General features: G+C 47.4%; 1 protein-coding gene across 4 annotated transcripts; it reads right to left on the reverse strand.

Moving 5' to 3' along the window:
- Positions 1-2105: 2105 nt before the first annotated feature.
- Positions 2106-24845, reverse strand: SERP2 (stress associated endoplasmic reticulum protein family member 2). 4 transcript variants are annotated; one of them, XR_012511713.1, is made up of 5 exons: positions 24532-24808; positions 19740-19812; positions 9180-9235; positions 8916-9069; positions 2106-2527 (listed from the first exon to the last, which is right to left on the reverse strand). XR_012511713.1 is itself a non-coding variant. In XM_074378206.1 (4 exons), exons 1-4 carry the CDS (start codon positions 24613-24615, stop codon positions 2431-2433), a joined length of 408 nt encoding a protein of 135 aa, XP_074234307.1. In that variant the 5' UTR covers positions 24616-24783; the 3' UTR covers positions 2106-2430. The 4 variants fall into 4 exon arrangements, 2 of the variants coding, with proteins under 2 accessions (XP_074234307.1, XP_074234309.1); XM_074378206.1 differs by lacking the exon at positions 9180-9235 and having other exon boundaries at positions 24532-24783; XR_012511714.1 differs by lacking the exons at positions 2106-2527; positions 8916-9069 and adding an exon at positions 18413-18578 and having other exon boundaries at positions 9182-9235; positions 24532-24845.
- Between the last annotated feature and the right edge of the window lie 1863 nt (positions 24846-26708).

Genomic DNA, 26708 nt, shown 5'->3' on the forward strand with positions numbered 1-26708 from the left:
GCTGTGTTAGTGGCTATGTTGTGCATGGGGTGGCTGTGTATTTCTTACTACGTAAAAAAAATGTAAGTCTCAGCTGTACAGCATAAATCAGCCATGACTCTAATTTTCTTAAGGACGCTCCCGTCTGTCTCCGCTTGCGGAGAGCTGATGGAAGAAGTCATCAGGGAACAGACTGTAATATAGAAGCACTTCCAGGGAGGCTACCTGGAAACTAACAGAAAACCAATTTGTGGAGGATCGCATAGCCTGGGGAGATAAATCAATGACAGGAAGTTTTATGGGCAGCAGCCGACTCGGCCCGCCCACCACACCTGTCACCTGGGGACAGCTGGGTTTATCTGGAGCTCAGCCTGGCCAAAATTCAGGTTCCCTTTCCTTGAAATGGGAATAATCACCCTACTGATTATTACTGTCGTGGGAAAGGGCACGTTGGGTCGGGGGAGGGGACTCTATCCAATATAGGATGAACCTCAAAGCTCAAGCCCAGCAATGACTTTCCATGATGGTCTGGTGAGTGTGCTTTTTTTTTTTTTTTTTGGCATTAGGGGAGGAAGAGGAAGGCCATTCTTAGATAAAGTCCAGGCCACCTGGGAGTCAGAGAGGGTGTATATGGAAGCACAGACCAGGGGAACCTTATGTTAAGGGGGCTTCCTTCTGTTGGCTTCTTGGCAGGCAGCCTTGGGGGTCTGATCTTAGTCACCAAGAAGAGGATGGCCAGACGGAGCCGAGACAATGAGCTCGCAGAGAATCTGCTGTTTGCAGCCCTCAGTGGCGGGGAATGTCTTCCGCAGGCTCGGGAGGGGTTTGGGGTGGGAAAGGGGAGCACATGGTGGTAGACCATCCCTGGGGTGGCTAATTTTGGAACAGCCCTGCCATCCTCTTCTCAGTGGGAAAGAGGAAGGAGGGGAAATCAGAGGATGGGAGAAAAGAAAGCTTTCAAGAACATCACTAAAAGGTCTGGGGTGAAACACTCTTGTGGACAAAAAGCCCCCACCCTCTATGCTGAAGGGCCATTTACAACAAAGACCTTAAATGTCCGAAAGAGGTCTTGGCCACTTCTGTCACTGCTGTTTTTAAAGCTCTCACAATATTAAGGGATGAAAAAAATTGGCAAGAACGCAAAGACGGAATTAAGAAAACACCAAAACCAGCAAAGGCCTGTTTGAAGTTGCCTGGTGAGCATCTTTAATCCTGCTGGTGATCTGGGTGGTTGTCCGGATGATTTCCTTAGGCGAGGTCAGAAGTTCCCACCAAGGGGCAGGCCGAACGTTGCCCGATCCCTGCCAGGAGAGGCTTTGCTCTTAAGAGCAAGCTCAGCCGCCTGCACTACTTGGAAGGGGACAGAACCTCACTCCCTCTTCAGCTGGGCTTTCTCGGGATCGTGGTGTAGAGGACACGAGCCTCTCCAAGGGAGCTGGTACCAAATATTCTTCTTAGCATCCTCCACCTGCTGCAGCCACCAGCGGTGGGGATTTGGATTTAGCAGGCTTGAGGTGGAACCCAGGAGCCTGCATTTTAAGACACACCCCCTTCACACACGCACAGAGACGGGCCGCAGGCTGCCCACACTTTGAGAGGCTGTGGGGAAGGCTGGCTAGGGAGAGGAGGGTTTCATCCATCAGCCCTGGGCCTCGCCCTGCTGTCCTCCCAGCCGACCACCCAGAGTGAAGCGGGACTCCTGCCTGCCCCATGCTCTACATCAGGGCAGGGCTGGGCCTGAGGTTGGATGGTTTTCCCGAAAAGGCCTCAGACATCAGTGGCTCATCAAGCCCCGAGGCAGCCCACAAAGAAGATAAGGGCTAATCACACTTTAACACACATTGTAGATGCCTTTTCTGGATTGAAAAAAATGACAAAAAACCCCAAAAGACAAAAAAAAAAAAAAAAAAAAAGTCAAGCATGTGGAAAACTCAAGGTCCTGAGAGCCACCCAAGGGCTGCAATTCAGGCGAAGACCCTGAGGGTGTCCAGCCCATCTGGGTAAATCTAGCCCTGGTTCCCTGCCCTTCCCCAGTGACAGAATCTAGTGCCCCCACCCTCCCACCCCCTGGAGCTAGCCTGACATCACCTTCACTTCGCTTTTCTCACTGGAACCCATGCGTGGTACACAGTTGAACAAAGACATTTATTTGTAAAAGCAATTCCCAGTGGAGGAGAGATTGTATCCATAGAAAGTAAAGCAGTGATCATTCAGAGGCCCCCATGCACACATCAGTGAAACCCAAGGCGAAACCACTGCAGACACTCGGGGAGCCACCAACCCTGCCAACTGCAAAGCACAAGGTCCTTTCCGCTCGAGAACATGGATGTACCGAGATGTCCTGTGAGAAGGCAATTTGGTCTGACATCCACGATGAAGTGATCAGGGGACAATTGAGGGAGCCTTTTTTTTCTTTTCTGGGTGGCTTGTTGGCTTCCCACAGATACCCGGCTAAGAGCTGAAGTGGTCCTCCACCCTCCAGCGGGAGGGGGCGGTGTCAAACCTGCTCACATGCCCATCCTTATGCTCTGAATGATCTGGAAGATAGCTGAACAAGGAAAACAAAACAGACGGCTCAGACACCAGACAGCACACAGCTGGAAACCCAATCCCACCACAAGCTCTGCTTCTGCTGCCCCCCGGGCCCCTGGCGTGTTAGCACATAGCTGATTAGATATTTCCTAACAAGGAGTTAAGTTAACAAGAGGTCAGTGAACTTCTTTAAAAAGGCAGCCTTGCCCTGTCTGCTGATGGATGCCTCGGGGATTTATGGATAACTCCTGCTAATTCCACCAGGAGTGAGGGCCAGCAAGCCCTCGGGCGCTGAGAGCATTGGCCCCCTTCCCCAGAACCGTCCGCTGGGGCTGGAGCGTGGGGCGGGGCTTCCATTTAACAGGTCAGTGATGTTGCCTCTTCAGAATGGCTGTGACCTGGAAAAGAAGCTGCCCTTGAACTGGACGGCAGGCCAGGTGCTGGGAGCAGACACGCGGAGCTGGGCCCCCCCGGCTGCCGATGACCTTTGATACGAGTGCATCTTCAGGCGGCCTGGAACTTTCTGAAATGCAGGTTAACATGCACTGAGAGTAACACCGACTTATTCAGGGCTCCATCTTCACTAAGTGGAACTCCTTCCTGATCGGAGAGGTGGGTAGCCTGTAGCCCACAGGTAATTCCTGGGATGCCCGTCCCCCGCCCCCGCTTATTTTGGTGAGACCTGCTTAGATAGCTCCCAGCCTGATTTGATCTTTGGGGTTTCAATGTGTTCCAGCGGAGTAGAGTCCCAGCTCCTTTTCCACATCCTCCCCGGAAGTGAAATATACAAATTGGTCGATCATGATAAAGACAGTCATGATGACAATCACAACGAACATGTACAGAATGATTTTGTTTTTCAGGGGAGGCTGGGTATCATTGCATGTAATCATGTGTAAAAACAACAAACGGAGCATTCGGGGGGTCTTACCCCTTCTCTCTTTCATGAAGTCATCCTGGAATACACCCAGGAACGCTGCTTCCTAAGTGACCATAGTGAAGCAGACTCCCCAGAACCCTCAAAAACCAAACTGTTTGATATTTCATCTAATGTTAGTGAGAACACACTGTGTGCCAGGCACTGTGCTTCGGGGGTACAAAAATAAATCACACAGAGGGTCCCAGGGCATCTTCCTCGAATAGCTAGATTTGAAGGGTAAAGCACTAGTGCATTTTTTTTAACTAAAAAACTCACTGTATGTATCATCACTACTTTCCTAAATTGGACATATACCAAACATGATTTAATATTATGTTTTTATGAATGTCCAGGGTGACTATAATAAAAAATTATAACTGGTGCGGCTCTGTTGTAATGTTACTACTGAGGACGCACAGTGTTTGATCTGATACCAAAATGGCTCTGGTCGGCTCTACTTAGGTTCTCATTCTGCTTCTCACCATTTTGTGTGTGTGTGTGTGTGTCAATCATTCTTATCTCTGGTCACATCTCTGGTGTTACTACACCAATCTGCAGTGAGCCCTCTTCTGTTTTTATGTTTCTGTAGACTCAGTTGAAAACAAAGACTGTTGGAACTACGTGTACAATTAAAGTCAACCAGTTCTGTGTGAGGGTCGGAAGGACTCCTCTCTCGATACAGTAAAGGAGTTAACCCAACATGCTGTGATAGTTAACTCTGGTTGTGCTTAGAGTTTTTCTTGGCTTATTCTGGATTCTGGGCTGGCTGTTGACAGGAGAGTTTGCTAGACAGATGAGAAAGTACCTCACCAAAATGTAGACGCCTGCCGGAAGTTTCTGCCCTCCTCTACCAAAGCTGACAAGGAATAAAAATTAAATAAACATTCTGTGTTCTGGCTCCACAGAAGTGCTGGGAGGCAGCTGTGTATTCAACTACATTAGGAAAAAAATATTTACATCTACCATGCCTCGGGCTTTGTTCTTGGGATCAGGAAAACATCCCTAATCTTGACAAACAAGCTTACTTTAGAGGGGAACGTTGTGGGCCAGAGGGAATTGGGTTTGATTCCCCGCCCCCCATGTTCCCTGAAGGGCTGTGTGACTGCATGAATAATTTAACCTCTTCAAGCCTGTTTCCTCTTCTGTGAACTGAGGACCATGATGCTTGCAGCGTTAATATAGGACTTAAACGAGATGACAATACAGGAGGCTCCTCACTCACAGAAGATCGGATGCCTGGGAGCTATTGCTATGACTACCGTTGCTACCACTACAACAATGGCTGCTGCCTCTCCACGTATGAGGTATGAGCATGATGACAAGAGCTCAAGCTCTAACTGCCACCCTCTAGAGGTGTGAATTTGGAGAATTCACTAAATAGTTCTGAGCCCTGATTCCTTTATTTATAAAACTGTAGGTCATCTGTATCTCAAAGGATTGCAAGGAATAAATATGATAACACAAGTAAAAGATCTGCCCATCACAGATGCTCAAAAATGTCATTTTTCCCTGAGTTTTATTTCTAGACAAGAAATCCTGATCAGCAAGATGCAGGTCAATGAATGGGAAAGAGTCTGTGCTTTGGTCCATCATACCTCATTAAGTTAAGTCATGACTTCAAAAGCGCTGGGTAAGGATAAAGCCACTCAATTCTTTTTAAGGAACTGCTGCAAATTTCTCTTAAGAATCTTAGACACAATTTGCCTGTCTCAGAGTAGCAACACTTCTATTGAAACAACTTACCTATTTGCAAGTCTGCTTAAAAAACTCATTAAAGATCATTCCTGCCCCTAATTGAATCCATGAATTAACACGTAAAAATCTAACGGTCCTTAACAAGTTTGTAGGTGACCCTTTAAAATTGAACCCTCTTGGAGAAATTACTTTGAATATAGCCGATTTTAAGTTCACCATTTGTCTCCACATCTAAGATAATGGAGAGAAGGCTGGGTTTTATTATCCCTTATTCAGTTGTATCAATGTCTTTAAGAAGCCTTCAAATTCCTATACCAATTATATTAACTGTACTTCTGTGTGCCTGCCAGGAATGACGCACAGAGCAACCCGGGCCTCCCCATTGCTGACTTTCCTAGGCGGTGAATGGGGAAGGAGCCAGGAGTGGGTTCAAAGTGGGAAAGAAGGTGGGGAGTCTAGACCCTGACAAGTTAATAGCTTAACAGTGGGTGAACAAAGCAGAGAAAACAGCTGAGCAGCGGCAGGGAAGGGGCTGCGGGCAGGCGAGTCAGCAGGGAAGGGGGATGGGGAGAAAAGAGGGATGGTGGGCATTCAAGATCAGCAGGTCACAGAGGTCCAGAAAAATCCAGGCTCACACACACAGAACCCCAGAGCCTCTGCCCTCTCCCACCTGTGCTGAGGGTGCTAGTCCTCGGTAACCCTGGATAGTCACCTCTCTCTTTTATCCAACCATCCTCCTTCAATGAGATTCTTAGGCTTTTACGTGCAAGAAGCCCTTGCAACTCAAACATCAAACCAGAACAATCCTCTTGACTCCACATCTCCCATCAACAGGTGCCCTCTCTTCCTCTTTACAACCGTTTCCCGGAAGCTGTCTATGGTATTCACTTTCTCCACGTCCTTACCTTCCACTTCCACCTCGCTCCACTGCATTCTAGCTTCTGTTCTCTTCACTCCACTGAAATAGCTCTTGCCAAAGCTACAAATGACCTTCCATGTCACTTAATCCAGCAAGCATCCTCAGCTGCCTCTTACTATACATCCCTACTCACCATCGCCGAGTGCTGCCTCCTTGAAACTCTCTCTTCCCTTGCCCTCTGTGACACACTATCCCCCTGGTTTCTAGTTTTCTTCCTTCTCTTCGGTTCTTTACAGCTCAACTCATTTTATGGGAGTCATCCCAACTCCACCTGCCCAGTAAACAAGAATGTTGAAGTTCCTCAGTGAGCATTCTGATTTTCTTCCCTTCATCACATTCCTTCTCCCAGGTGATCTCATCTGGCCCACAATTTCAGTTGCCACTCAGCTTTTGATGACTCACCAATGCATACTGCCAGGCTTGACCTCTCCCCAGAGCGCTAGACGCACACCTTCCCCCGTGTAACTGATACCTACACACAGGTGGCTCAAAGGTACATCAAACAGAACAGGATCTTCTCACGATCTCTTCCCACTGCCAGACCTGGCATCATCCTCCTCCGTCTCACATGCAAACCAAAATTGCCAGAGTCATCATCGTCACCTCCAATGGATGACCAAGATGTGTGGACATTACCGAATAAGCTTTTGATCATGCATTTTTCTCTCCATCCCTCCAGAAGCTACCTCAGTCCAAGTTATCACCATCTTTCCCCAGCTCCCACGATGACCTCCAACTGGTCTACTTTGCTCCTCTTCAATTCTTTCTCCGTACTGTGGCTAGAATTATTCTTTAAATAAAAGCAAGTGAGATTGCAAAACATCCCTGTGTTTACAGCACACCAGAAGCTTTCTATTGCCCAATCCTTGATGACGCCCCCATGACCTGCATCTCCTGGCCCCAGCAACTGGCCCAGACCCACCTTCTCCACTCTTCTCTCTTCCACGACTCCCTCATGTTTCAAAAGCTCCCTGCTCTTACTACTGGGTTTCCATACATGCCATTCTTTGTATCTAAAATACTTCCCCACCCTACTCTACTGACTAGTTTTTCTCTGTAATTCAGAAGTTATTTCTTCAGAGAAGCCTTCTTTGACCATCTGGAGCAGGCATTCTCAAACCTGTGTATCACAGTCCCCTGAGGATATGTGAAAATGGATGCTGGGCTCCACCCCCAGAGTTTCTAATCCAGTGGATCTGGGCTGGGAACTGACAATGTGTATTTCTAACGAGTTCATAGGTGATGCTGAGGTGCTGGTCACTGACCTGGAGCACGGCAGCCCTTTGTGTTACAGGCACACCTCATTTTATTGCGCTGGGCTTTATTGCGCTTTGCAGATATTGCATTTTTTGTTTGTTTGTTTGTTTGTTTTACAAATTGAGAGTCTGTGGCAACATTGCATTGAGCAAGTCTCTTGGCACCATTTTTCCAACAGCATTTGCTCACTTCGTGCCTTTGTGTCCCATTTTGGTAAGTCTCACAATATTTCAAACTTTATTATTATATTTGTTACGGTGACCTGTGATCAGTGATCGCTGATGTTACTCTTGCAAAGAGATTACGACTTGCTGAAGGCTCAGGTGATGGTTAGCATTTTTTAGCAATAAAGTATTTTCTAATTGAGTATTGCACTTTTTTTAGACATAATGCTATTTCACACTTAATAGACTACAGTACAATCTAAACATAACCGCTGTATGCACTGGGACACTGAAAAATTTATATGACCTGCTTTGTTGTGAAACTGGGTTTATTGCAGTGATCTGGAGCTGAACCAGCAGTATCTCCGAGGTCTGCCTGCACCTGCTCTCACAGCCCTCCGTGCCTCTCCTTCCAACATTTTCATGGCTGAAATTGGACATGTTTTAGCAGAATTACTTGATTGACTCATCTTTCCTCCCCACTAGACCACAAGCTCCAGGAGAGCAGGGACCATGGACGATTCTGCCCGCAGCTCCACCCCTAGGCCTAGCTCAGCATCTGGCACGTAGTAGGTCCTCAGTCAATACTTATTAAAGGACTGGAGGTGAAAAATTGCAAAGAGCATGGAGGAAAATACATTTTAAAAACCTCAATGGATCATTTTTGCAAACCAAAAGATTCAGCAGCAAATGGCAACCTTGAGACTCAGTTGTCCCAAGAGCTCAGTCCTTGAGGAGAAGCAAAGTCATGACAACATAAACTCCTTAAGGTTGTCAGCCCCCTCCACTCTTTCCCTGGGGCCGGACCCACCTCCGCTAACTGGGAGTGCCAGAAGGATGCAGGGATGTCCCAAGTGGGTCCCCTAGGAGACCGTCAGAAAACTGGACTCCAGCCAGACAACGGGGGCTTCTGGAAACAGCATTTATTGAAAGTAGAGGGTTGATGATAAGAGAGCTCAAGGAAGCTGCTGAGAGGAGAGATCAAGACAGAGGCCAGAGGCAGACTCTGTAGGAGAATAAGGCAACTCTAGAAATCACATCCCTTTGATTCTTTTTCATTTAAAAACTTTTTTAAAAAGTGAAAGCACTGGTAAGAAAAGTATGGGCCCTGCAAGAGACAAGCAGAAACATTAGGAGACAAGACATCGCCAAGGCGGGTGGTTAATGTCTCCGTAAGAATCAGCACAAAGAAAGTCAAAGGCAAGATGCCATATCCTGCAGCTTCTGCAGAGATGGAAGGAGAGGAAAGAGCAGGAGCCAGGGTCAGGCGAGGGCAGGAGAACACTGTTAAAAGGAGGGATATTATTCGCAAAGAATGGGATGCTCTCTCTCCACATTAACATGGCAGACAGCAGAAGCACTCTTCCGAGAAAGGAACCATACGCAAACCCGAATGGTCCAAGGGGCACAGGGCAGAGGGAAGCACGTGACAAGGGAGGCTGCTGGTCACCTTGAGGGAGCCAATGGCTGATGAGACATCTTTTCCAGATTGTCCATCTCAGATCCTGAGGCAGGAGTTCCAGAGCAGAGGCATGTCCTCAGTCTTTCCTTCGTGGTGAAACAGAAGGGTTTCTCCAGGAAAGGCCAGTGTTTATGCGGTCGACCTGCAAACACGATGAATTCAAATCTGCCCTGGAGCAAGTGTCCAGGAAAAGAGCAAGGTGACGGAGCACCCCGGTGGCCCAGTCAAGAGGCGGACCATGGCTTTACCCACCTGGGAGCAGGCCCAGGATGGCCGGACCTCTGGAACCTCTGGACAATGCACCTTTCCTGGCAGGGGAAGTAGGAGGGAGATGTTTTAACACGGCTTCTTTTCAATACATAGTCGTATGCTACAGGCCTAAAGTTGGTGGAAACCTTCTGCTCCATAGCATTGTGGGTGAAATGGTAAAAGAAAGGTTGCAGGGTAAGAAAGAGCCTTTTGGGCTTTGGCGTGTAGGTTTTGGTCCTAGCTCTCTTCTCTGATTTCCTCTATAAACCTCCATTTTGTGATCTGGAAAAATGAGCACCGTAACGTGTGATGAGAAGAGAAAATATAATTGTAGGGCCTGGCATTATAATAAGTACTCAGAGGGGGAAGGCACAGCTCAGTGGTAGAGCGTGTGCTTAGCATGCACAAAGTCCTGGGTTCAATCCCCAGTACTTCCACTAAAAATAGATAAATAAAAACCTAATTACCTCCCTCCCCCCCCCAAAAAATAAATAAACAAAAATAATAAGTAGTAAAGAAACGGTAGCCAAAACAGTCAGGTGAATAGACCCTGTTCATCCTCACAGGCTGGTTTTTAGAGTTCTTTCTAGAAGTAGAGAGGAGGTCCCAGCTCCAGATGCCCCTGCAGAGGTGACAAGCTGCCCTCTGGCTGGTAAACCCTGCCCTCTGCCTGTCCAGGTGGGACGGGAGCTCCTGGGTGGGGCTCCAGCAGCTTCCTTGATCTCAGAGCCATGCTCTACGCGTTTTTCTCGCCATCACAAAGGTCAAAGGGTTAGCCTTCTTTCCAGGGAAGCATTCAGAATCTTGGTCAGAACCCTGCCAGGGGGGTTGGGAAATGCTGACTAAGGGCCAGCAACACGATGATGACAACAACAACAATCTGTAAGACCGTTTCCAGGACTCCACTAAGCATGTGGCACGCATCGTCTCGTTTAACCCGCGGATGGATTTCCCTGGGGGTGCTGGAAGTCAGCAGCCAGTATGATCCCTTTTGAGAAGGGAGAGCTGAGACTTAGGGTGGGCGTGGGTCACCTGGACAAGGCGGCACAGCTTGGAGGTGGCACAGCTGTGTTTTGAACCCAAGGGGGCTGGCCCTGGAGCTGGTACACACGTGACTCAGCCCTCTCCCTCCTCCGCACCGTCCTTAACAAAGCAGCCAGGCCCAAGGAGGGCAGGGGCCCGGGCCCTTCCAGAAATGGAGAGGCCTCCAGCGTGGTAAGGAAGGGCGAGGGCTGGATGGACCATCCGAAACAGGAAGCTGGGAGGCGGGGAGGAGTTCGGGCCAGCCACGAACATCTCGGGGAATCGCTTCTTCCTATCTGTGCGGAATAGGTTCTCCTGAAAACCGGTCCTGTCTGGGACACGTCATCTGTCCCGCCCCCACCCCCTCCCCCAGGCAGAGTGCCCATGGGGTACAGAAGAGGACAGATTGTTAACCAACAGACAAAGGGAACATCCTTGCCCAGCAACAGGGCAGCTACTCCCAGCTGATGGTGCTGGACGACCTCGCAGGCTCTTCGGGAAAGGCATTCACTCTAATCACAGAGGCCAGCTCTGGGCCGGACACAATTTCCTATTTGCTGGACAAAGGGGGTTCAGATGTGTATTCCCTTCTGGGGGTGAAAAATATCAGAATATCCGGCAACACAGGAGGAACCCCCTAAACCCACACATACACAAAACACACAACACACGGATACACAAACACACACACAAAGATGTACTCACAGACACACACATATGTACGCACATACAGACACAAGACACACACACACACAAACACAGAGATACACACACACAAGATGCACTCAGACACGCAAACAGATATGCACACACATACAGACAAAAACACACAGGCAGTACACACAAACACAAAACACACACACAAACGTGCACACAGACACATAAACACATGTATGCACACACAGACACAAACACACACACATGGCAGATCCCACTTCAACCAGAACAGCTGCTCTTTCGTTTGTTTCCCTTGGAGATCTGAACAAAGAGTTCTGCTGCTTTAAAAAAAAAAAGGAAAGGGCTAAAACCACTAGTCTAGATGCTTTGTTCTTAAAATATGCTTATTTTTTCTGATTATGCAAGTAAAATATGCTCATTGACAAAACTAGAAAATGTAGAAAACTATGAAGGAAGTAGCAGTCACTGTTGATCCTGTCACCCTGGAGGTTCCCTTTGATGGGGGCTATAAGCTCATCAGTGTCAGGACCACCCAGGCTTCAGGAACCACTAGGACTGGCACCATCTCTAATTAGGACAGGAGTATCCGGCCTGGCCAGAGAGAGAGAAGTCAAACTGAAAGTTGGGGATGGATGAGGGAGAAACAGTCTGAGGGAGGGAAGTGGGGTGTGGCTGGTGTGTCAGTTTCCCTTTGAGAATCAAACATGATGGTGTTAAATGGTGGCTCCACTGATCCCAGCTGGAGCCTCAGTGAGGGATGAAGATGGAGGAGATTCTCTCAGATCACTGCTTCCCTGTCCACGTACGGGATCACACCAGGGCTCGGAAGAGGTCAGCGGTACCACAGGATCAGAAAAACTTGGATGCACGCATTAAACAACCCAACTGTGTGATGCACTAGCATGTGAAGAAAAAGACCTCGTCTCAGAGTCCAGGTGAAAGTTCTAGTCCAAGAGGAAAGCTGAAAATGCTGAAGACAGTCGCCCTAGGAACACTGTGGCACTGACACTGTTAAGAGGGTAGGCCAGGGATGTCCCTGGTGACCCTGCTGTCACTACCATGCTCATGACAGACATTTCTTACTTTTTAAAAATTTTTTATTTTTATTTTTAAAAACACTTTTGATGGAGGTACTGGGAATTGAACCCAGGACCTCACTCATGCTAAGTACGTGCTCTACCACTGAGCTATCCCCTCCCCCCATGGCAGAGAGTCCTGATCAACAGCAGGAGGCTTCCCACGGAGCTTTGGAGTTCTCAGAGTCCTTCCCCACAAGGCTCTTGGAAGAGCTGAGGATGCTTTCATGTCTTGGCTATTGTAAAAAGTGCTTCTGTGAACACTGGGGTACGTGTTTCTTTTCAAATTAGAGTTTCCTCCACATATATGCCCAAGAAGCAACCCAAATGTCTATTGACAGATGATTGGATAGAGAAGATGTGGTATATTTATACAATGGAACACTAAAAAGAATGAAATAATGCCATTTGCAGCAACATGGTTGGACCTGGAGATTATCATACTAAATGAAGTAGGTCAGACAGAAAAAGAAAATACCATATGATATCACTTATATATGGAATCTAAAAAAAATGAGACAAATTTATTTACAAAACAGAAACAGACTCACAGACATAGAAAACAAACTTGTGGTTACCAGAGGGGAATGGAGTGGGTGGGGAGGGATAAATTGGGAGTTCAGGATTTGCAGATACTACAATATATAAAATAGATAAACAACAAGGTCCTACTGTATAGCACAGGGAACTATATTCAATACCTTGTAATAGCCTATAATGAAAAATAATATGAAAAGGAATATATATATATGAAATACTGAATCACTATGCTGTACACCATAAGTTAATACAACACTGTGAACTGACTACTTCAATTTAAAAAGAAAGAAAGAAAAGAAAGAAAGAAAAAGGAAGGAAGGAAGGAAAGAAGAAAGAAAGAGAAAGAAAGAAGGAAAGAAAGAACGAATGAAGTAAGTACGAACGAATGAACATAAGTAAGTACGAACGAACGAACAAACTGAGGACAGAAGGGAGAGGAAAACATCAGGGGCGAGGGCTCCAGGCGCAGTGGGACGGGCTTCCTCCATGGTCTGGGGACACGCACGCAGACAGCAAGTGTCCCGTGCAGATAGCATTTGTCATATCTGTGTCACAGCATCTCTGCCACCTCAGATGGACATTCCAGGTCACGCTTGTCTCTGAGTCTCAAGATAAAAGCAAGTACTCTTCAGAAGCTATCAAAAGCTCTCTAAAGAGGCAGGTTTCAAAACTGGGGACTCAGAGAGCCAGGATGAGCTGCTTATCTGGAAAGAGCCCCACTGCCTGCAGGAACGGAAGATAATGTTTCTATAAAAACAGGAGGGAAAAAAACTGGCCAGGTCTCTAAGAAGGTTGGGGGTGGGGTGCTTAAATCCTTGGGGCTTCAGTGTGAATCTGGGGTCCTAGGAGATCAAATAAAGACAAATAAACGTAACCAGTTAAAAAGGCTCAAGCCAAACAAAGTCCCGGGCCAAGACCTGAACAAGAGAAGTTTCTGGTCTGTTTGGAATAATCATCCAAGGGGACCCAGGACAGGTATTTGACTGAGAAACAGGTTTTTGATTTCTGCCGGAATGTATATAATATTAACGACACAAAGGCTAGCTTCCAAACTAAATCAGACAAAGCAAGATAAGGCCCTGAGAGGTCCTATATGCACAATTCTGTGTCTCAAAAGAACACCCTGTTCCCAAGGCTTTTGTATCTCACAAAGGAAACTTTCTTTTTTTTTTTTTTAATAGCAAAACAGTGGTGCCTTTGGGTTGCTTTAAGGGCATGAAATTGACACTTTATTTCTCACATTCAACTTGAAGTACAAACCCCTATTCACTGATTTTAGTCTGCCTGTGGGTGCTTCCTTTCTCCCGCGTGGGTTGGTCTGCATGATCCCGATGCTTTCTCGTGGGAACATAGTCTCACATGCCTGGAGTGTTATCACTTCATTTGCTCATACTCCTCCCTGGAGTGGAGAGGTGGGGCTTAAACTCTTTGGAAGATCAAGACCACGGTGCGTGGCTGAGCGTGCCCAGTACGGCACAGCCTGGGAGGATGAGAGCCTAAACAGCCCACAGCTCACCAGTCCCATTTTTGGTGCCACTACTTTCCACGAGGGCGATGGGGATCTAGGAGGTGGTGACTGAAGCTGCAGGCTTCAAGCTCGCTGTCGGCCAGCACCTAAGACGTCCCTGGAACCGCTCAGTGCCAGGACAACCTTTGGGGCAGGGGGTGGGGGGTGGGGGTCCTACTCTCCCCGTTTGATCAATAAGGAAATCAGTACAGAGGGAGAGTCATGAACGTGTCCCCAGGTTTTTCCGCTGATCCCGAGCAAATCCAGGCTTTGAACCCACATCTGGCAGAGTCCAAAACTATCCTCCCCTCTGAAGCCTCTTATCCTTTTACTGCCCACTGGTCAGTTTTCAAAGAAGTGTCTTGCCTTAGAGAACTTTTGCAATTCTGGAAAGTGGAAATTGACTTCCTCTGAGGAGGGATGTATTTAGGATTGAGATGACATCCTCTGACTGCCTCTCCATGGGGTCACGTGTGAGAGCTCACACCCATGGACCTGGGCTGGACTGGGACCCTGGGGGCCGCTGGTGACTTCCTGGTGAGGGGTGGCCATTCCCTGGGGTCTCGGGGTGTCTGTGTGCTGCACCTTCACTGCTCCCCTGGGTTCTCTTCCCTCCTTTCCATCATCTGGCTCTCATCAGCACCAGCGCTGCTGGCATGAAAGGCGTGTGGAGAACGAGGGAGGCCACCGGAGAGCAGCCGAGGGGGACGGGGTCAAGAGTTTGCTGAACACGTCACTCCCCATAATAAAGGGGTCCCATAACCTCTTGGAGGCTTATTAACTTGTTTTCCCACATAAAATGGAGTAAGGGTGACCCATAAGTGAGCATATACTTAAAATGTCAACATTTCAGCAGCTTTCATTCTTTTCCAGAAGATCCTAGGACGAGAGATAAAACATGCATTCCTTATGACTTGCCTGACCGGAATAGTTATTTACCCTCGGGACACTGACCCTAGTTCTAAAAAGACCAGCTCGCCCAAGCAGCCGTGAATTACGAGACTGGGTTAACAGAGTGAGGAGAATCAGATCCACGGTCAGCGCCTTTACTAATATTAGAAGACTTCATATTTTTCCTGCCTGTGTAACGATCTACCAAACATAAATAACCAACCACGTGACCGCAGAGAGGGCGAGCGACCGCCGAGGTGTCCCTGGGACTCGGTGACATGGAATGCAAGCCTGGTGTCTGGTAGACCCCAGACAAAGGAAGAGAGACATACTGGACGGGGACAGGAAGGCGTGTGTCTGCAGAGGTGGGAAATCCCAGCAGAAAGTCCGGGGGCTTCTGTGTGAGCCTGGCGGGCAAGAGCAGGAGGGAGGGGCTGCTGTGCCCAGCCCAGGCGGACGGCCGGGTGTGAGGTGAGGGGGTCTCTCCTGCTCTGTGTTAGAGAACCGGAACAGAGCCAGAGGGAGGACAGCGAGAAGGGGCCTCCATCCTCCGGGCACCTGCAAGGCTCATGGCATGAAGCAGAGGAACTGATAAAGAGGATGGCTAGGCTTGAGGGAATCACCTTTTTTTAAACATAGAGAATAGAGAGATAGGAGTTTATGGCCCTAGACTCTGAAAAGGGAGAAACTCGGGAGGAACAGTGGGAGCTGTGAGATAAGCTGATCCCAGAGAGGTGGGAACGGGACGGATCTAAAGGAGCTATTGTGTTTTTCAAGGCATGTTTGGTTTAGAAAAGGACATGTACAAAGACAGAAGGAAGGGCACAGTACCAAGGGCAAACTGAGAAGAGGGACACATTTCTGTAAGAACAGTACTCGACTTGAGCTGAAGATTGGGTGGAAAAATGTCAAAGCTGACAAAAAAAAAAAAAAAGAGAGAGAAAAAAAGAAAACAAAAAGGTGGGGTAGTAGTGGATTATTTTTATTTATGATTAAAAAAGGGATGGGGCCCATTGCTTGGGGATCATGGAGCATGTTAACAGAGGGTAGAGACGGTTAAGATGACCCAACTCCCGTTCGGTGTGTAGCCTCTCCACAGAAGCCAAGTGGTCTTAACTAGAAAGATTTAAAGAAGCATCATCAGAACAACGCTGGACACGAAGGCAGGGGATGTGGTGTGTTCTTTTAGTCAGTTAAAGTCCAAATCCCCAGGCCCTGCAGGCTCCCAGGCCAGGCCCCTGGACAAATCTACAGAGAGGCCAACAGAGACAATGTTCTTGATCCCAGAAAAAACGAATGGAGACTGGGAGGGTTCCCAAAGATTGCTGTCAGCAAATGTCCCAATTTACCCAAGGGAGCGTAGGGGGAAGATACAGTTCCTACTCTGTGAACCAATACGCCTGGCAAAATTTTAATTAAAATGTAATTTAGAGGAGGTTTTTCATCTCTTTGTAAGGGATGGATACTGGGAGCTAGTTTGAGAAGAATAAACCAGACTAAGTAACTCACTGGCTCCCCCCACCCCCCCGCTGATGCTACCTCAGGGCACAGAGCCAGGAGGGCCCCATTACTGTGTATCTTGAAGCCAAAAAAGAAAAAAAAAAATCAGCTCTGTATCTGTTTAGTCCCTGATAACATGGGCTGCATGATGACTGGGTTCACAGATTCCTGTGACTGGGCTTTGGCTATGCTTGAGCCCGGGGTACTATCTCAGGCCTCTGAGTCTTTGTCACACAGTGTCCCTTCATGTGGAATAACCTTCCCTTTGTCTGGCTGTTTGTCCTTCAAACTCAGCTCAACTGGCACCTCCTCTGGGAAACTTTCTCTTCTGCTGAGCATGGTTTTGAAGTCCCCGTGATAGTCTGTGTTCTCCCAGATGCAGACGTTGGACTCCTAACACCCAGTGTGATGGTGGTAGAAGATAGTTCCTTTGGGAGGTGATTAGATCCTAAGGGTGGAGGCCTCATGAATGGGTTGAGTGCTCTTATGCAAGAGACCCCACAGAGCTCCCCAGCCCCTTCTGCCAGGTGGAGACCCAAGGAGAAGTCTGTGATTGGGAAGGGGGCCCTCACCTGACCATGCCTGCACCCTCATCTGACATCCAGCCGCCAGAACAAGGAGGAGTAAATTTCTTCTGTTTAGAAGCCACCCAGTCTGTGGGGTTTTGTTATAGCAGCCCAAACAGACTCAGACCACCCCTTATCCGTGCTTGCCAAGCACTCTGGTGGCTCTGCTATCGTAGCGCTCTTTCCCTGGGTTACAACGGTCAGCTTCCTTATCTGCCTCCCCAGGGCCCGCTGCCCCCGGAGGAGTTAGTATTTCCAAAGCCCACACAGTGCCGGGGTGCACCCGGGACCCTTAAGACATGAGGACTGCTTGCAGGAGTTTAGCTGAGAGGTTCAAAGTCGACCTGAGGGGAGCTGTTGCTAATTGTGTCCTGTGGGCTTCTCCAAGTCTAGACTTTAATCAGTGACTTGGAAAAATAATAAATTTCAAGAAACCATAAAGGAGAAGAGAAAGATAATTAGATAAAAGGCTCAAGGTTCAAGATCTAACAATCTACAGGTTGGCCATAAAGCCTGAAAACATTGATAACTTTTTTTTATATAGATGGCTTTTTCTTGATTTTTCTGTGGCATGATAAAGGCATGGATTTTTTTTTTTTGGTTTGGTTTGTGTTTGGAAGAAAATCAGAGACAGACTGTCCGAGGCTAAGCATCATGGATGAATATGCAGGAGATGCTGCATTAATGTGCTGCAATCATTGCAATTTTTCACAATGCTCTGAACTATGCATCACTAATGCAAGGCAATACACTGAATATACCATGTAATGTCACTAACCATACTGCACATTATAAAGGAATATCGGTAACCATTTATCATGTATGTTCTATGTTTTCCAGACTTTATGGCTGCTCTGCAGAAAAACAGTCGACAACCAACAATGAAATCAATAACAGAAATGTCCATGAAGCTTTATACTAGGTTTAAAAAAAAGTCAACATAATATCTACAGCATGGGAAATATCTGGCTTTATCCATCCATCCATCCATCCATCCAACCAGATTAAGCACTCACCATGTGCTAAATACTGTGCTAGGATCTAAAAATTTAGTGGAAGATAAACACTGCCTTCCTTGAGCTCATATCCTAGTAGAGGGAAATGGATAATAGTAAACATATTAAATCATTTCAAATGTTGATGAGGGCCATGAGTAAAATAAAACCATGTGTGATGCAGCTAAGGGACAACTGTAGATGGCAGGGGCAGGGGCAGGGGCGGGTAGAGGCATCTTTGAAGCTTGCAAGAAGTTTATGTAAAGAAGAGCTTGGTAGGGACTGGCTGACCAATAGCCCGATGTGAGTCTCAGATGTGCCATGACTGTTAAAAACAAACTGCAAGCCTGGGGCGTATTAATAGAAGCCAGGTGATGAGATCAAGGGCAGTGACAGCCCTACTGCCTCTGTGGCAGTCGCACCACTTTTAGACCAACTTCTGCAGTTGCAAATGCTATACCTTAAGAGAGTCATGGCGTGGAATCAGAAGAAGGGTCTAGAAACCACATCTGATGAGGACGAGGTTGAGAGAACTAGGGGAGTTGAGTCTTCAGAAGGAACTGCTAGGCAGTCTTGAAAATATCCAAAGATTCAAGACATTCCGAAGAAAAACAGTCCATGCTGATCTATTAAGAAGACAGCACAATGTTGTAGTTCAAAAGAGAGGAGAGTTTCTAATTGAATCAGAGCTACACAGAAATGGGACAGGCTTTTCAAAGGAGTGAGCACTCCTGAAGTATCCCAGCAGTGGCTGGGTAAATTCTGTTACAGACATGGGAATTCCCATATGGGGCAGAAGATTCCCTTGGAGGGCACATCTTTGGGAATGAGGAACACTCTTATTTCTCTGAGTAGAAGATCTTTTTATCTTGGAATCAAGCAACTGCAGCACCAAGACATTCAGGCCCCTCCTTCCTCCTAAGATCTGTTGCTTCGTCAGAAGAGTGGTCTCCCAAAGGTCAGTGGCACTGATCTACCTTTAGTCACAGGTGTCTCTTGTCACTGGGGCAGAATGACATCTTCCTGGGAGGCCTAGGTCTTTGCAGGAAGATGTGGACTCTTTGCCTTCCCTGCCCTCAGCTACAGTGAAGTGATGGGGGATGGGAGCGGCTGAAGGCCGACCTCGTTACTAGAAGGGACCTCCATCACTGGTCCTTCAGAGACTCAACTCATGGGGACCAGGAATTATGTCAAGGCTCCCAGTTACAAATCAACAAGAAACAACTGCATGATCCGTTTGGTCAAGTCTCCACCGTGTGTGCGTGTGCGTGTGCGTGTGCGTGTGCGTGTGCGTGTTCGAACCTGAGTGTAAGTAAAGCTCTCCAAACCTGCCACCTTCCAGCATCAGGTGACTGAACCTTGAGGCGCAGGTCTCAGGCTCTGTTCTATCGAGCAGCTCTGCACAGCTTCTCTAAAGGCACAAGGCCTCTCCCTCTCTCTGGAACGTGGATTTATCTCAGGCAGACAGGTGCTCCACTTTCTGTTCAAATGCCCTTTTTAGGCCAGGTCTTCAGAGAAAGCTTTAACTCTAAAGTGTCGCTAGCCAATTTAATTGCTCAGCGCAATCATTTTATGATTATGATTTGATAGTATATCAGTACTGTCTGGACTCATATTTGGTTTGCTGGGATGGAAACTAAATCAAAATCCATTACGATGAAGCCTTCGGGCAATGATTGACTTGAATCCCAGATCGGTGTATTTTTTCTCTATTTGCCTTGTGAATAAAACATGCTTTTACAGGACAGAGGAGACCATGGGATACAAGGTCAGCGAAAAAACCATACCTGAGCCACAGACAACAAAAACAAAGAGGGCCAGCAGCCACGGTCCCACAGGATATTTCTCTTCTTGCGGCCTCTAAAAGGGAATGGGAGGGAGAAAGCAGGATTAGGCTCATTCGTTGAAGGAACTTGTACTAAGCACCACTAGTCACTGTACTGGGGGCTGGGACACCTCTGTGAAGGAGACAGAGCCAGTGTCAATGCCCATGGGCAGATGGAGGCAAATAAAGTCAATTTTAAAGGATCAAGATAGGTTTGGAAAAATTCATCAATAACCTCATTTACACCCTGTAACTCAGTGAACTTGGTGGTCCTTAAACGTTCTAGGGACGGATAATGTATAAATACATAAAGCGATATAGTGATTTTGGAGCCCAAAATGATTATACCATAATACTAGTTAATGACTATACTATAATACTAATAATTGTTTCCACTTGCTGAAAGCACACTTCATGCCTGGTGCGCTAGGAAGCAGCCTGCATCTACTGTTTCCAGCATTCACAACTCCACGCAAGGCAATCTCCATCCTGCAGTTGAGAAACTGAGGCTCAAAGTTTGCTAACTTGATTCAAATTTAGGTCTGCCTCATTACAGGGCCTGGGGATTTTCCTCCAAGAAATTCATCTTGAATTCCTCTATCTGTGGATTCCAAGGTAGGGTCACAGAGTATAGCCATTTTTCTCAAAACCTTCTAAGTGCCCCCAAAATTGGGAAGTCCATGCAATGGAAATCCTGAGAATGGCAGACGGACCACAGCAACTGTGCATGGAAGCGAGAGAAACAGCATTTTGTAATAAAGTTTGGAGAAATCTCCACATCCCTGGGAGGCACCGGGGGTCTGTGGTCCCCACATGGACCAGCCCTGCATCCCTTCTGCCCTTCCCAAACCCAAACAAAACACAGACGTAATAGGAACGTCCCTCTGCAACCCCTCTGGGTCTGTGTGCAGGTAGGGTTTGGTCCTTAAAATCAAAATTAGTCAATGGAGAAGCAGTATTTTCTGAGAGAGGCATCTAAAAAGTGGGGAACTTCTCAAATGAAAAGGAAGCAGGCAGAGTTAAAAAAGTAAAGAACTCACTAAATATTTCCCCATTGGCATGAGCCAAAAATAGGTTGTAGCTAATATAGGTTAAAGAACTCACTTTACCATCGACAAGGCAACAGTTTTTTGGTTCTCAGCTTACCTGTTCTGTTCTTAGAAAACCTTCTCTCTTCTACCTCAAATGAGTTCACTTGGCACCTGTATCACTATGTGCTTCTAGATAGCATTTATCTCCGTTTGTATCTCACTGTTTATCCGTGTGATAATGTGTTTAATATCTGTCTGTCCACTAGACTGTAAGCCCCCCAAGGGCAAGCACTGTCTCTCTTTCATGTATCAATATATAGCAATGCCTGGCCCGGAACTTAAACACACTATATGCTTAATAACTGTTCATCAAAGAATAAATAAGAATACAGGTGTCACTAAAAATGATGGCTTCATTCAGCGAGAGCAAAGACACGACCTAGAAAGGATATTGTCTCTTTTATTAATACTTCCTAATTGGTGATAGGGCCAGTCCTGCATTCTTCTTACTAGAGAAGTATGGATGAAAGTTTCAGCGGCAGGTCGGCTCTGATTCAGGATTAAAACCATTCACTTCTCTGTCCTTGACAAGCTTGCATCCAACACGAATCTTACATGGTGGCAAATCACACTGAAAGGGAAGAGGTGGTTTCTTTTGACTAGACAAGGACAAAATCAGTCTTAAATAATTGCATATGACAACTTTAACCAGTGCCTTTATTGTGTTATTCTTTGGCACTTAAGACCAGGTCAAGGTCAGAGCAAGTAAATAATAGAGGTGTTAAATCAAGTTACCTGAACAGAATGTGACATTTACCCCTCTCCACTCCCCTTCACCAACTTCCTAATAATTTGTCTTAGTTGACCAGAAACCAGTTCTGTTGCTGTCATCTCACCAATGCTACATGAAAAATTCACTTAGTTCTATATCTAGCAAAGTCAACAAGTGAATTCAGGAGTTTGTAAATGGATTATTGGTCTACTGCAAATACCAAATGGTGTCCTTTATTTTCCCTTTGCAGAAAAACACAAATTATCAGGATGCATAGCTTGGAGCATATAACACAAAACCCTTTCTGATGACATTTCACAGTGAACCAGTATTATCTGGGGACTTTCAGCAGTCAAGAACACCTTGGCTGATCATAATACAAATATATCCTCTTTTTTTTTTTTTCTTTGAGAGCTTTGAGTTACTCTTTTTTGGAAGTGGTGCCCAGCACAAATCTGTTGGAACAATTCACCGAAGCCTGCATTTATTGCTGGGAAAGGTAAGAAAAGCAGTAAGATCCTGCAAATGACATGGTTCATTTCTAGTAAGAGTCTGCCACTCCTGGAGGCTCCAAAATGTTAGATAGTTTTCCCTGCGATAAGATACCAACAGGGCAACTCGGAACTCTGAAATTTAAATTGCCCATTCACTCTGGAGAAATTACCACTCTATAATCATGAAATGATTATTCCCTTTCTCTAGGTCTTAGATTTATCTGTTATCTGGGAGAACAGCATTGATTCACTCCACAGCTGTAAGCTAATAATGAAATACCAAAGCATCTGCATACAATTAAGGGAGTTTATTTCTGAACGATTAGTCTGAATCTTCAGTTAAAATCTGTTCACGTGTCTGCATTTCTTGAACTGCATTCTGAACAAGTTATCCCTTGTTAAGTTACTTCTTCCAAAAGATAATCATGTTTGATTTGTAATTAGGAAAATGAGATTTAGGATTTACAGTGTTTCTTTTTGAAAGATAATTTCATTTTTCTTTTTGGATGCTGATCTATTTACAATAAGGTTAACCCCAAAGCCCTTCTAACCAAGGGAAAATAAACAGACATTGTGGTTTGGTTTGAAAAACTTTCATTACAAAGCTGGTAGGACCATTTAAACCCCTGATAGGAGCCAAGCACTTTTGAAGGGCCCAAAGCATGGTATATTAGAATGTATTAAAATCCACTCATTTCATACATTCAACATAATTTGAAAGTTTCTCTGAAAGTTAAGTGGAGTTGAACTGCAGTGGAGTTGACTACATTTTCTAGATATTTGAACAGCTTTTCCTTCCATTTTTCCATTTTCTTTTCTTGTTTTGGAGCCAATAATTATTGTTTCAGGTCCTAAACATTTTCCAGTGGTCTTGAAAAGCTAGAGGTGGCAGACGCTGACTACCACGCCCAGTGGATAAAACAGCTGTGCAAATTAGTTTCTGTTTTGCTGTTACTTTTGCAGTCAGATAAGTTGTCAACTGAGTTCTGAACTCTGTTTTTTTTTTTTTAGTTCATTAAAAAGAATCACATGACTAGAATTTTTCAGTAAGTCAGCTTGTCTGTATGACATCCTGGGAAGAACTGATCTCCTAGAGATATAAACCCTGAATGTTTTAATATCCATTAAAAATTGTTTTTCAATGTCAATTTGGACAGAAAGTTGTTTTTCTGAGTAAAAATAGGGAAAACGCAAATTTATGTGAAAAATGGTTCCAGTTCAATGGCATATTGGCATTTGGCTACCCAAACACAACTAAATGCTCTAACTCCCAAATGAGAGAATGTCAAGCACAACTTAAGCTTGTAGTACATACAAAGTTCCAAACCTGATCCTAAGGTTTCTCTACTTGTACTGCTTGGTTCTGCATGAATTCTGATGTAATCAAAGCAGATACAGCATTTTGCTCAGTTAATCAAACAAGCATCGTGCCTTTAGCTAAGAGCAATTGCCTCATCAATTCTGCAAGCTTTTCCAGCCAAACCCCAAATTTCAGCCGGACTTCCACTGAAGGTCTGGGATAGTAGATTCCAAGTGCCTTTGTTCATATACTTGGAGACCAACACTGCCCAACAACTCATCCGAGGTCTGCCTCTGAATATCCAGAATCACGGGGCCTGGCATTTTCTGTTGAAGATCATTTGCTTTACTAAAAACAAACAAAACACACGAAACCCTGTGCATAAGGTAGATTTTACAAATTGTTATAAAGCTTTGATCTACAGTTTTGGAGGTACAGAATGCCTGGCAATAAATTAAGTCTCTAAAGCTCTGGATCACACCATCAGGATGAGCCTCAATTCACAGGATGAACAAGAGGAATGTTGCTTTTAAACTAGCCCAGTGGTGAGAGGCCTTACTGGAGAAGAGACAAAAATAGGAGGACGGAGGGGCAGACAGGTCTGAATCTCATCCCGCACTTCCAGTTCGTACAAGAAGACCAGTATAAAGGGGCGGGAAAGAAATGCTTATCAAGGTGTTTGTTGGTAATGGAGGGCAGGGGGTGAAGCCTGGGAGGAAGAGATGGCAAATGGCCTCCCATTATTCATTCACTCATTCATTCATTCATTCAACAAACATTCTGGCACCTACTCGGTTCGGTTCCAAGCCCCTGGGCAAGCAGTTGGTTTAACTGTTCCCTTAAGGATGTGACTTTCCGTCTTTACCAGGGGCAAAGGCCCATTTCACTCCTGGGGAGGCCTTTCTGCCCCTCCGTGGGAGCCCCAGCCGCCACTCCCAGAGGGTCCACGGCCAACCAGTGCCCTCTCCACCCACGAGAGCACAAGTCCGCGTCCCCGGGAGCCCGGTCCTCAGCGCCCACCGCGCGGGACCCCGCGGGAGGGGCGGCCCTGGGCCGGGGGGAGGGGAGGCCGGCCCAGCGCCCGCGGCCCTGCGCCCGCCCCGCCCCTCCCCGCCCCGGCCCCTGGCCGCCGGGTCAGCGCGCCGTCCCCGCCTTACCAGGGTTTTGGCTACGTTCCCCCTCTGGGTGATGTTCTTGCTGTGCTTCTCGTTCGCCATCCGGATCCGCTGTTTGGCCACCATGGCTTGGGCGCTAGGAAATGCTCTCGGCTCCCACCTGCAAGGATGCCCCCGCGTGAGCCCCCGACCGGGCCGAGCGCGTCCCGCCCGCCCCGGGCGCTGCAGGTGGCAAGGCGCGGCCCCCGAGCCCCGCACACCCCGCTCCCCAGCCCCCAACGAGCCGGCTCCAGAGAGAGGCCAGAGCCCGGACGGAAGTAATCTTTCATCTCAGGAAACCCTCTCCTACTTCCTCGCCATCCTTCCGGTCCCCCCCAGATGCCTAACCAGCGCGGCCGCGAGGCGGGCGCTGCGGCGCTGCCTCCCCGCAACCGGCGGCCGGAGCGCAGCGCGCCGAGCCGCTCGGGCCCGGGCCCCCCGGGCCCTCGGACCCCCGGAATGTCAGCATCCAGCGACCAAACGCGGTGGGGCCGAGGGTTCGGGCGCCCGCGGGCTTTGCGCGCGCATAGCAGGCGGGGGCTCCTGGGCCCAGGACCCATCGAGGCCCAGTCTCCCCCGCCACGCTGTTCTCTGGCCGAGGACTGGGCTGAAAGCGGTGGCCCAGGATCCTCAAAAGACAAGTCAAATCAGACAGGGCTGGGCCCACGCTTGTTGGGGGACAGTCCGAAGGAGCCTCCCCTTCGAGGGTCTAGGGAAGGGCCTGTGCGAGGAAAGCCCACTCACGGCAGGAGCTGTCTCAGATGCTGCAGGAAGGGCTAGATCTCCCCAGGGATGGAGGTGGGGAGGTGAGGATGGATTGGGGATAGGCCTTCCTGCTTTGCTGATTGTGGGGCTTACAGGGAAGACAGGCTGGCATCACTTGAGAGTGAAAAGAGGAGGAAGGCCTCAGGCCTGCTGCCCAGGTAGGATCTGGTGGTCACTGCCCAGAGGTGGGTAGTTTTGACCAGGTTTGGCTCCCCACCCACCTAGGGCAGCTAGAATCTCCTCCAGCCACCCTTGTCCCCAGGAGTCTGAACTGGGAGTTTCCCTGCAGTACAGGGATAAAAATGGAAGTTTCTCTGACTCACAAGCGTTGGTACTGGGGCCCTACACATTGCCCAGTGAGGGAGCAGGGGAAAGAAGGGTTTAGTCCCTCACGTTTCTGTGTGCTGAATGGACTGGAATCAGCTCTTAGAAGACCAGGAGAGTTGAGAAGAAGAGGGGAAACTTCAGCCTGGAAGATCTGGGACAGTGGGATATGGTGGGGAAAAGAGCTGCGAGTTAGACCAGCTTTGGCTAATGCACTCCAGTCCTCCCCTTGCGGGCATCTGTGGCTGGGTTTCTACAGGGTTTTATGGGGTGAAATTCCCCTGTGTCGGTGGGAGGTTAGGGAGAGCGCCTTCTCTCTTTTGGGGACACTTTGCCAAGCTCATCTTATGCTGCTCCCCATTTCTTGTCATTCAAACTGCAATATAGACTGTTTGGGGGCTGCTTTTGGTTACCCAGGAGAAGTCAGAAGCTACCTGGCATCATTAGGAAAGTCCGGTCATTTCTTTTTCTTTTCTAAAGTTCAGTTGCGTTTCCAAACTAGTTTCCATCCGTTTAAAAATTACCAACACCCCCACCATTATTACAGGACCGCAAACCAGCAGGCCCACCCACCTCTAGGCCGTGCTGTTAGTAACAGCTGACTTCTTGGTGGGGAGGGAAGAGAGGGCTGTCCCTCCCCCAGTGACATTGCTGAGCCTGGCTGTGGTGTGAGACCCAGAAGGTGCCTCTCCGTAACTCCCCTCACTCAGATCTGGTCCAAATACCTGGAGAGGAGGCTGAAGGTAGGTCCAGCCTGAGCTGAGTGCAGACCTGGCTCTGAGGAATATTAGGGAAAAGATACTGAGAAGGGTTTCCCTTCAGGCCTGCAAGCAGAAAAGTGTTACCATGAACAGAAGCCTGCCTTCCCAGAGGTTCAGGTGAGCTGCCTTGTTTAGGAAAAAATTATTTTTTGACCGCTGACTCCTGCTTGATACTGCCTAATTTTTCTCCTTTTTCTTGCCATGCTTCACTTTTACAACATTTTAAGTTAGTTTGTTTTAATTATGGACGGCGTACTCCCAGGAGACATTCAAAGAAATAGGATATAAAGTGAAAAGCAAAGATTCCATTTCCTTGCCCTCCCTCCCTAA

This window comes from Camelus bactrianus, chromosome 14 (genome assembly GCF_048773025.1).
Source record: "Camelus bactrianus isolate YW-2024 breed Bactrian camel chromosome 14, ASM4877302v1, whole genome shotgun sequence".
Taxonomy (NCBI): domain Eukaryota; kingdom Metazoa; phylum Chordata; class Mammalia; order Artiodactyla; family Camelidae; genus Camelus; species Camelus bactrianus.